At 36.0% G+C, this 12,083-nt stretch overlaps 1 protein-coding gene across 4 annotated transcripts in view; it reads right to left on the bottom strand.

The window, feature by feature from the left end:
* Positions 1-3,251: 3,251 nt before the first annotated feature.
* Positions 3,252-12,083, bottom strand: part of MYBL1 (MYB proto-oncogene like 1) — a 51,119-nt gene continuing 42,287 nt past the window's right edge. For 2 of the 4 annotated variants that reach the window (XM_004047116.5, XM_019032952.3), the window contains exons 13-16: positions 7,951-8,067; positions 7,759-7,863; positions 7,139-7,318; positions 3,252-5,902 (exon numbers count right to left, since the gene is read on the bottom strand). In XM_004047116.5, coding sequence (XP_004047164.1) covers positions 5,774-5,902; positions 7,139-7,318; positions 7,759-7,863; positions 7,951-8,067 — 531 coding nt within the window. In that variant the 3' untranslated portion in view covers positions 3,252-5,773. The remainder of the gene's footprint in view (positions 5,903-7,138; positions 7,319-7,758; positions 7,864-7,950; positions 8,068-12,083) is intronic. The other 2 variants (XM_004047117.5, XM_019032954.4) reach the window with 1 other exon arrangement.

Raw genomic sequence — 12,083 nt, 5'->3', positions numbered from 1 at the left:
ACTTTGTGAGGCCAAGGCGGGTGGATCACAAGGTGGCGCACACCTGTAGTCCCAGCTGCTTGGGAGGCTGAGGCAGGAGAATCGCTTGAACCCAGGAGGCAGAGGTTGCAGTGAGCCAAGATCGCACCACTGCACTCCAGCCTGGGTGACAGAGCGAGACTCTGTATCAAAGAAAAGAAAAGAAAATGATTCATTATATTTTGTTCTGGCTGAGCACTTTTATTTTCCTGTTATAACCTAGCTTTCATTTTTTAAACTTGTTATTAAGGCACAATGTAGATAAAGTACACATACCATTAATAGTAGAGCTTGATTTTTACAAACTGTGAACACATCCATGAAATCAGTACCTGGTGCAAGAAGTGGAGTATTGCACACTCAGAACTGCCCCGTGCTCCTTCCAACCTTCCCACCCAAGACCACCAGGACCATCACTATCCTGACTTCTAACAACATGCATTAGCTCTGCCTGTTTTTGTACTTTTATATAAAGGGAATCATACACTATGTAATCTTTCGTGCCCTATGCTTAAAGAATCAAACTAAACCTTGGATGATTGAATCCCAGCTCAGTATTTCATTATGAGTTTGGAAAGCCTCTTAACCCTGTTTCCACATCCAGAGAAGTGGATTATAACAGTGTTTACCTCATAGGGGTATTGTGAGGATTAAGTGAGATAATGTATGTAAAGGTTTTAGCACAGTGGGTGAAGTGTGGCTGCAGCTGCCACACCGTACTCAAACTTATAGTCTGTGAACTTCCCGGGTAATGCAAGACTCCAGTCAATTCTGAATATGAGAGAGGGAAAAAATCCATGTCATCTGGGCAGAGTCCAACTATTCCTTTATTCACAAATGAGCATCTACACATACAATAGGGAACTTGGCTATTTGATCCATCTCACTTTTGGCCAAAGGAGAAAAGACATTTCTGTTACATACTTATTCATCTCCCCTTCTAGAATATCAGCTTCCTTAAGGGAAAGGTCATGCACTGTTTACCATAGTATATGCAGTGCCTAGCACAGGGCATCGTAAGCACTTAGCTAAACTGAATAAATAGTTAAGTACTAACAATATTAGGGCTTAGGACATTATGTTCAAATCTGCTCAAAACTTCTGAGCTTTGTTTGGCAAAATCACAGCAGTTAAATCAGAGTAAAGTGAATCTCCTGCCTTCTTTCCCTGTGCTGGCCAGGAAAATCCAATCAAACCTAGCACATTCTGTACTTGGAACTTGAGTTAAGCATACTAGGTCTGAAAACTTCAGAAATAAGGGCAGTACACACTACTACTTTTAATACTATTTGCTCCAAACTCAACAGCTTTTGACATACTTAGACCAACACACTAAAATATTTTCAAAAACACTCTCTTCCTAGCACATCAGTCACAAGTATTTTCCAAGTGCACTTTATCTTGATTTTCTACTGATATATTTCACATTATTGACAATATCCATACTCTCTAAGAAAAAAAAAAAGGCCAGGGGAAAGTGCAATGTTCCAACAGAATTCTACTTGGTTCAATTTATCTCCTACTACTTAATTAAAAATAAATTTTCACTTCCCACCAAGTAGGAGGCACGTCTTCAAATACTATCATCAGTTTTACATTACAAATTAAAGGTCTGATTGGCTGGCAAGCCTACCACTATAGAACTGGATAAGTCAAGCAGGAAATTATCTGGCTATAAAATGAACTGAAAGATTTTAAGAAAGTAATACAATTTGTTGGCTATGAAGCAAAACTAGCTTCATGCAGATAACTATCAAAGCTATTTATAATTCATAGTATAAAAAAGTATGGTTAATATTCCGAGTCATGACTAATTTTTTAAATTACTTAAATTTAACACTTGGCGAGATTTTTCTAAGCACCATGCTAGACAAAGAAATGAAGGTGTTATAAATAGCAATCCCTACTCTTCCGAAATGCAGTCTGGTGGGAAAGTTTTATGGAAGCACTAGGATAATCAGGAAATGACTCACAGACCCATGCCTTGAAGGCTAAGATTTTAACAGGCTAGGGAGACAAAGAAAAGAAGTCATACAAAGAGGGCCCGGCGCGGTGGCTCACGCCTGTAATCCCAGCACTTTGGGAGGCTGAGGCGGACAGATCAGTTGAGGTCAGGAGTTGGAGACCAGCCTGGCCAGCATGGTGAAACCCCATCTACTAAAAATACAAAAATTAGCCGGCGTGGAGGTGCACACCTGTAATCCCAGCTACTCCGGAGGCTGAGGTAGGAGAATTGCTTGAACCTGGGAGGTGGAGGTTTCAGTGAGCCAAGACGGTGCCACTGCACTCCAGCCTGGGCAACAGAGTGGGACTCCATCTCAAAAAAAAAAAAAAAAAAAAAGTCATGCAAAGAGGGTATTACAAACACGGGCCTGGAGATAGGAGTGTGCACATATGTTCCTGGGAGATCTAAGTCGCCAGTATGACTGAAAAATGAAGTGTGGAAAAGTTGGTCATGTCCAGGTTAGGGAGTGAAGGAGGAGGAGAATTATTATTTAGGCAACAGACAACTATGGAACGTCGTTTTTTATATTTGTTGCTGTTTACATACAAGGAGAAAATGTGCCTAGTCCTCTCAGCAGTTTTATTTCACGCTATAAATTAAGAGACTGGCATTATAATTTCATATATCAGTCATAAACTTGAGGTAAGCCTTCTACTGAGAGGTAAACTCATTTTTAATGAGTTAATTCCCTCAGACTTCGGAGCCTACAAGGCTAAAGATAGAATCTAGATGGTGATGAATTTACCGAGGTAATATAATACCAAACAGCCCTGCCTGGATGACCAGTGTGCCTTTCCCAGATGACACCCTTATGCCACTGCTCAATTTCTTGACATTTCTATAGAATGGAGACAGAGGCCATATGCAGGCTGAGAATTCACAGCTGACTTCAACGTGGAGGTGGGTGATTACTCAGTGGGTAAATGAAGGGAAGGCAATACCACTAAGTGACAGAACAAAGGGCAGGTCAAAGTTGGGAAAAAGAGGAAATCTGCTTTGAACATATGTTTAAGGCGCCAACAGGAAGTGTCATGTGAAAGTATCTGAAAGACAGCTGAAAATCTGGTTTTAAATGAGGCTCTATAAAGGCGCAATGTTGTATTTATTGGTAAAATCACCGTAAAGAGAGTCCTAAATGAGAAAAAAGGCCTAAGAACAGAATGTTAAGTCTCTAAGGATTCTATCAGTCCTTATAAAGCACAAAACCAAGTGAACGAGCAATGCCAAGTCAGCTTGTACACAGATGCTTTATTTTGGATGTTAATATGTCAACATTGTATGCAAGATTCTCTTACAATGAAGTTTTCCATATATCACAAAACTCAATTTAGTCAGGGTAATTGCTGTATTAATGTGAAAACCTTACAATAAAATGCAGTATTATGTATGTGTAGTCAGTTTCCATGCAAGTATGGCTGCTACATGTTATGTCTGGCATTTGTATAACATACTGAAAGAAACTCAGAGGAACAAAACAGTATAAAGGTGACTTAAGATGCCTGACATGTTTAAGATAAAAAATCTTGCAAAAAGCAACAAAGCAGTTAACTGAAGGATTCAACCAGTACCAACCCAAATATGTATTATGTCCAATAAGCCTAGACTTATCCACAATATATTATCATTTAGGATAATTTAATGCTCAAGAAAAAATATGCTTTAAAAAATATAGCTCTTACAAGATATTATACTTTGGTGATTGCAGACTATGTATATCCAGGTAAGGGCTACATTAAAAACAACAACAACAAAAAACCATTATGTGCTATTAGTTCAAGGTAACTGAAATGATCCAGTATGAGTTTGCTACAATCATTGGTTTCACTAAGTGAAATTTCTGTGAGAAGTTCATTAATTAGAAAGCAATCAACATACTTAAACATGCTAAGAGGATTCAAATTGGTTTATCTATTTATCAATAAGGCATAATCTTAGTACCATACATTTTCTTCACTTCTCACTATATATATATATAAATATATATATATATATAAAATATGCAAAAACTAGCAAGTAGATTTAAATAGCTTAAAACCCTTTTAGGTCTACTGTTCAAGAGCTAAGCATTAAAATACTTAGTATTTCCATTTCTATTAACATACAAACAGAGCAGAAAATCTTAACCTGCTTTCATTTTGTTTTATAAGGCATAGTAGTATTTTGGTATTTGTAAGAATTTGCCTGGTAATGGTTGATTCCATTTAGTTAACTTGAGAACTTGCCATCATTTGTTTTTTATCTTTTCACACAGTGCAAGTGGTGGTCGCTCTTTCCTTCTCTCGTAGCAGCAAGCCGATTCTGCTATTTTCTATAGCAGCATACTTCAGGAGTGGAGAGGGAGAGAGTGTGTCAATTATAAATAATTCAAACTACAGTGTACAATTCTATTTACCTGTCAGTGTTTAAGTTGACAGCACACCATTATATGACTGAAAAAAAATTACATATAATCTCTACCACAAAAGCAAATAAAAATTCTTTCAAGAAGAAATAAAATAAGTGCAAACACCTAAAACAGGCAACTGAAGCAACTGTTGTAACCTGTAGAGAAACACAAAACATTTAAGAAAGGACAAAATATTTTTATAAATAAAAGATAATGTTCTCCACTTCTGAAACACTGAGTAAATATAAACTTCTAAGTGCAGACTGTTTTTAGGGACCAAAGTACCATATTATTTTTTAAACAAAATGCAAAAATTTCAAACACATATACAAATCACCAGATTAATGTATATGACCACCCCCGATATAATTTAAAAAGAAAATATTAAATTACTATTTAATACATTTTTAGAACTACTTTATAACCAGCATGATTTAAAGGGCATAGTGCAACATTTAGGTAGATGTGACACACAGTATAGATATTGTATTCTTTGCAGCTATAACTTACTACTGTTTCATACTTAAAGTCAAAATTATTCTTTACTGTGTTAGCTGTAATAACAGGAAACAACATTGGCTTCTAGGCACCCTGTATACGTATAAATATCTACATTTAAGCTTTAAAAATAAAAATAAATTATAAAAACAGACTTCTTTCCAATTTACAAAGTTCTCCTGCTCCTACATACTGTACAATACATTCAACAAAACTCTCAGCTCCTCTGAGATTAAGAAAATACTATTTACTAATAAAGAAAAAACTTTTTTGAATGCTTTTTGTTTTCAGTACTATGCTCAAATAAATACATTTAACACTGTAGTTAATTTTACTGCTTCTGAAAAAAAACCAAAAAATTAGTAGTGCAACTTTCTATCCTTCCTTTAAATTCCTTTTCAATGTGTTTCTTTGTAAATGGTAGCCTAAGTAAATCAGCACGTGGGCAAAAGTACTTCATAAAATCATGTGTGCTTTCCATACATAGACTAATTTCAGAAATCATATATACTCATATACCTATATATAACAAAACTGCAGCATCAAGAGAGTAGCAACATATATCTTGTGAAGAAAATATATGAGAATTTACTTTTAGAAATCCATGAACATTCTATTATTTTCCCATCTTGTTCTTTGAAAACAATTTTTAAAAATCTCATCTCTTAAAACATAAACTATGAAACTATCTACCCCTTAAGTGACTTACTAGCTTTCTGCCTACTATATAGAATAGAAAAAAGATGCTGTATTAAAAGGGCTATCTTACAACTTTAAAAACAACTAATTGAGAAAAATTTCACTGCAACCTAATTTAGTAGAGATTGCAGTAAGGGAGTGGGGCATTTCATCAATTTTAATAACAATTACAGTATGAGAGCTCTTGAAGTACTACTGGTAGCTGTGTAAGTACTCAGATATCTTCTTGCTTGTTCAGTCATAATAAGTTGGTCTTCTGTCTTCCCATAAACCACTGTTTCCCATTCACAATTTGACTAGAAAGAAATATTAATAGTGACATGAAAATTATTAAAATAGCTATCTATATCACAATTAGACTCTTAAAGTCAGTTATTTTAACTGATTAGATATTTTATAAACAATAATTATAAAAATGTTTTAACAATGGCACTGTATTTTTTTAATAATAATGTTTTAAAATATATACTGAAATATTTTTTATCAAGTTTTTTAAAAGTCAATTATTTTAGCTATCTATATTGCTTACAGGCCTATGGAGGCAGTTTAAAAGTCTTGTCCCCAATAATTCCCCCCAAATCAAATGAGTCTTAACATGGAAATAAATGTTAGTCTTTATTGCTTCAAAATTTTGCAAAAGGTTTAAAGAGAGGATGTAATGTCAAAAAATGAGCCAAGAATGCTTTATTTACAAATTAGGAAATATATTCATAACAAAAAATCAAGCTTATGTTTTTTTCCTTCCCTTATTTTAAAGATTACTATGTTATAGACGTGATCTTCTATATAATAACTTTCCCCAAAAGTTCTATGTTAATTAAACGCCAGGAACTCAAATCATTTTACATGGATTAAGAGAATGTGCTACATGGCTCTTAGAAAGCAGTGGCTGAAAACAGATGTAAGGTGGTCATATGTAATTGCCAAAGATGTTTTCAAGGTATGCTTCAACATCAGGAATACTAGTGCTGCAGTCACTGTGGCATAAAGAAGAAAATTTCCTACTCAATGAACTCTCAAATTCTCTGGGGTAAACTCTCAATGCAGTAAAAATTTTTCCAACCTTCATTTGCAGTTACACACTGGTCGTATCCCAACAGAAAAAAAAAGGACTTTGTTTTACAACTTCTGAGCCAAAAAGTTCACTGGAAACCATGGTACCAACAAACTCATGCTGAAACTGCTTCCAACCACTTACCCTTTTTCAGAATAGCAATTAGGGCTATACATATTTGTTACAGGAGAAGAGGTGCCAGAAGTAGATTTATATATCTTTAGTTTAAAAAAGATACAGTGCTTAGGAAATCACCAGACCAGTCTTTGGTTACAGCTTCAATTGTTTAGTTTATATGTGCCCTGATGAATGAGTCGCTCAAACCCAAATGTGAGTGACAAAATAATGGTAAATGTTTAGTTACTGTTACAATCAATTTTGAATTTAAAAGAAAAAGTATAATTTGTGATCGGTAAATCCAAAGTGATCATTGACTAAACAAAAACAAAAATCACTAAAGAAATTTATAAATCCATACCTGAAGATTCTTTTCCAATTTGACAACTTTGGAAGTGTTAGGGTTTGGTTTCTTTTTAGTAAGTGTATATGTTTTGTTGGTTGAATTTATATCTTGTTTTTCAGGAATCAAGTTGCACCTATTGTCATGTATTTCCAATAATGGTATCATTAATAAGGATGTAGTAAATCTATTTTCTGACTAAGAGAGAAAAAAGAAAGAGGAAAATAACTAATTCAAAAATGGAGACAAATGGAGGGACTACTGAGTAAGTGGTAATGGAAGCCCTGTTTATTTCCCTCCAAGAAAGCATTTGGCTCTGATGAAATTTCTAGTAATGTAGTAATATTATTTTGGAAATGAACCAAAGATAAACTTTGATATTTAAAATCTTGAGAACTACGATTTTTTGACATCAGATATAAGGCAGCTAACTCCTCTCATAACAAAAGAAATATAAAAAAAAGTAAATAAAATATTCTCTACAGTGAATAGTTTCTCTGTGAATTAGGCAAAATGATACTAAGATAAAAATTCTCCATGAATTTCTAATGAACTGGCTACACAATGAGTAAGAAATAAGAACCTCTAGGACTTAAAGCAACCATTTAAAATAACAATAATAATAATCCTTTACAAACCTGCATGTCTGAAATGTCTTCATTCAACAGTTGAGTGCCTGATTCTTCTTTTTCCCAATTATCTAAGACTAGTGATTTTCTGACTTTCTTCCCAGAAGCAGTATTCTAGAATGAGTAATTTATGTAGAAGCTTTATGGCAAAGTCTCTTGGATACAATAAGACTTTTATTAACAATAATACTAGAAGATTACCTCTTGTTTGCAGCTTTTGTAAGCAGGTTCATCTTCCTCTTTGAGGAATAGGTCTGTTCCAGTTTCTTCTTTTAAAACTTCCCGAATATCTTCTTCCAAGAAGGCAAGTGGCTGGGACTAAATTGTTTTTTAAAATGTTGTAAAAAGTCATTTATAGCAATTCCTTTTTCTCCCTATATATAGGAAACCCATCTTTTATACTTGTCCATTATTGTCATAATTTTCTCCTAGCCCCTATAGATACATTAATTAAATTAATCCATGTTGTGGCAAAACAATATTATACATTTGCAAGTACTGAGTAAAGAATAGCAATTTCTTCTTTCTAGGCTACTAAACAAAAATCTTCCTTTTGGGGAAACCACTGTAGCTCCTGCTTCAGGTCAGGATCTTCAGAATTAAACAGAAAAGAAAGATGTTATTTCTCAAGTTTTTTTTACATAAAAACAGGAAATATAGAACATATTGGGAATACACTAGCTCTTATTCTACTTTTATTGTACTTATTACATAGTATGTAATTACTAGTTAACATGTTTGTTACCACCAAGATTGTGAGATACTTGAGAGCAATGATCAGGTCATTTTCATCTTTGTATACCTAGCCTAAGCAAAGAGCTGACACAGTATCCAAGAAGACAGAGAGAGTGAGTGAGAGTGTGTGTGTGTGTGTGTGTGTGTGTGTGTGTGTGTGTGTGTGTGTGTGTGTAGTGTGGGAGGGTAGGTTACAGAGAGATAGACACTTGAGTGTCAGCTGAGTGATGAAATAGTCTCAAAATATTATTCATCTAGCTTTCTGTCAAATAGGTAAGCACAACTTATAACCCAGAAAAAATTTAAAAATTATATATAACTTATACCTTTCATAACCAAGATATACTTGAAAAGGTAATAAAACCTCTACTAAATAAAAGAACTGGCAGCACTTAATAACCAGCAGCTGCTGGGCATGGTGGCTCACGCCTGTAATCCCAGCACTTTGGGAGGCCGAGGCGGGTGGATCATGAAGTCAAGAGATCATGACCATCCTGGCCAACATGGTGAAACCCCATCTCTACTAAAAACACAAAAATTAGCCGGGGGTGGTGGTGTGCACCCCGGGAGGCTGAGGCATGAGAATTGCTTGAACCCAGGAGGCAGAAGTTGCAGTGAGCCGAGATCACGCCACTGGACTCCAGCCTGGGCAACAGAGCCAGACTCCGTCTCAAAAAAAAAAACAACAACAACAAAACAAAAAACAAAAAAACACCAGCAGCTTATGTCCCCAGCCAGCAAAGTTAGAGAGAATGGTATTCATATATAAATGAGATTTCACAGCACTTACAAAAACTTTTAACATGAAAACAAATGTTAAAAGTATTCTCACCTAGACTGAGACATACAGGAATTATGTTAGTGTTTCCGTATACTTCTCAAAGAGCTTATTATTATTATTATTATTTACTTATTTATTTATTGAGATGGAATCTTGCTCTGTCACCCAGGCTGGAGTGTAGTAGCATAATCTCAGTTCACTGCAACCTCCACAACCCCCACCCTTTGGTTCAACCGATTCTCCTGCCTCAGCCTCCCGAGTAGCTGGGATCAACCGAGTAGCTAGCACAACCTGCCACAACGCCTGGCTAATTTTTTGTATTTTTACTAGAGACGGGGTTTCACCATGTTGGCCAAGCTGGTCTCAAACTCCTGACCTCAGGAGGTGATTTGCCCACCTCAGCCTCCCAAAGTGCTGGGATCACAGGTGTGAGCCACCGCCCCCGGTCTCAAAGAGCTTTTTAATGATGGTATTTCACCAAGAACATAAAGTATTCTTTTTTCAAATTAACTTTTAAGTTCAGGGGTCCAAGTGCATGTTTGTTACATAAGTAAACATGGGGGGTTGTTGTACAGGTTATTTCATCACCCAGCCGGGCGCAGTGGCTCACGCCTGTAATCCCAGCACTTTGGGAGACCGAGGCAGGCAGATCACGAGGTCAGGAGTTCAAGACCATCCTGGCTAACATGGTGAAACCCCGTCTCTACTAAAAATACAAAAATTAGCCAGGGTGGTGGTGGGCACCTGTAATCCCAGCTACTTGGGAAGCTGAGGCAGGAGAATTGCTTGAAACTAGAAGGCAGAGGTTGCAGTGAGCCGAGATTGCGCCACTACAATCTAGCCTGGGCAACAAGGGTGAAACTCCGTCTCAAAAAAAGAAAAAAGATTATTTCATCACCCAAGTATTAAGCCTAGTACCCATTAGTTATTTTTCCTGATCCTCTCTCTTCCCACCTTCCACTCTCTGAAAGGCCCCAGTGTGTGCTGTTCCTCTCTATACGTCCACATGTTCCCATCATTTAGCTCCCATTTATAAATAAGAACATGCAGTATTTGGTTTTCTGTTTCTGTGTTGGTTTGCTGAGGATAATGGCTTCCAGCTCTATCCATGTCCTTGCAAAGGACATGACCTCATTCTTTTTTATGGCTGCATAGTATTCTATGGTGTATATGTACTGCATTTTTTTTTCCTTAATTTTTTTTGAGGTGGGGTCTCACTCTGTCACCCAGGCTAGAGTGCAGTGGCATAATATCAGCTCACTGCAACCTCTACCTCCCAGGGTCAAGTGATCCTCCCACTTCAGTCTCCCAAGTAGCTAGAGCCACAGGTGCACACCACCATGCCCAGTTCATTTTTTGTATTTTCAGCAGAGATGGGGTTTCACCATGTTGCCCAGGCTGGTCTTGAATTCCTGAGCTCAAATGATCTGCCTGTCTTGATCTCCCAAAGTGCTGGAATTACAGGCATGAGCCACTGCATCCAGCCCACATTTTCTTGATCTAGTCTAGTATTCTTAAAAAGATCTGGAGGTTTTTCTCCCTTTAAGAATACAAATGTCCTAGAATAGGGCTAAGACAGATTAATTCATTCACTAGCAAGAATTATTCTCTTAATTGTTCTAATGTGTCAAAAGCAAAGAACTCCTGCATTTAATACTTTTCAGGTTTGATACTACCAAACTTAATATTTCTACAGTTTTTAGCCTTTTGAGTAATTTATAGTAAATATTAAAAGAATTGGTTTATTAAAAGGGCAACAGATATTTAAGATATACCTGATTAAAATTCCAAAGCCAATCTCCAAGAAGTGCATTTGACTCATAGTAAGATACAAAAGAAAGCTAAGTGGTTAGCATATAGTAGATGCTCAGTAAATAACTGGAGGAGGAGCAGGAGAAATGAAAAGTCAGCTTACTGCAAAGAGATGTATGAGCCTATAGATATTCTAGGAATTTTAATTTATAAATCATTGCCTTCCTTTTATCTTAAATTGCTGATGCAAGTAATCTATTTTGGCAATGGTCAAATTCTATCCAAAGAGCTGTGAGTGCTGCTGGTATTAAATTTAAAATGTCAGAAGGCTAGTAAACAAATGGACAAGGACTTTAGGTATTTGAAACCTATTACAAATGATACTTTTGTTTTTGTCTTTTTTTTTTTTTTTTCAAACAGAGCTGAACTCTGTCCTTTAGGCTGGAGTGCAGTGGCTTCATCACCACTCACTGTAGCCTCCACTTCCCAGGCTCAAACAAACCTCCTGGGACTACTACAAGAGCATACTACCACACCCAGCTATCAAATTATAATTTTTATTCCACTTATATGTTGCCAAAATGACCCTGACTCACTGCAGAATTTTTAAATGCTTTCAAATCATTGTTTACTTGTCTAATCCCCAATTAGTCTACATGCCCCTATGAAGGCAGGAACCATACTTGACCTTTTCAACATTCTTTCCATCCCTAAAGCCTAGTACAGTGCCTGGAACCTATTAGGCACTCAATCAATATTTGCTGAATTAATGATGAATTTTTAAAATAAACAGCAAAACACTGAAACAGCCTAAATCAATCAGGTAATTCCATACAATGGAATATTATGCAAACATTAAAAATTATGGGATAAATATATACATTTACTTGGTTAAATTAAAAAAGAGTGTTATAAAATAATAAAGTGTGGTCATACTCTTGTTTTATTTATGTATATGCATAAATAAAAACTCTAGGAAGCTCTAAAGGAAATATCATTGTTCACAGCAGTACATGGAGCTAAATGACAAAAAGACTTGATCAACCCTACTACGTACCCTTTAACA

The sequence above is a fragment of the Gorilla gorilla genome, chromosome 7 (genome assembly GCF_029281585.2).
Source record: "Gorilla gorilla gorilla isolate KB3781 chromosome 7, NHGRI_mGorGor1-v2.1_pri, whole genome shotgun sequence".
NCBI classification, from domain to species: domain Eukaryota; kingdom Metazoa; phylum Chordata; class Mammalia; order Primates; family Hominidae; genus Gorilla; species Gorilla gorilla.
Note: the sequence above shows the minus strand (reverse complement) of the source record. Positions and strands in the feature narration are given on the sequence as shown.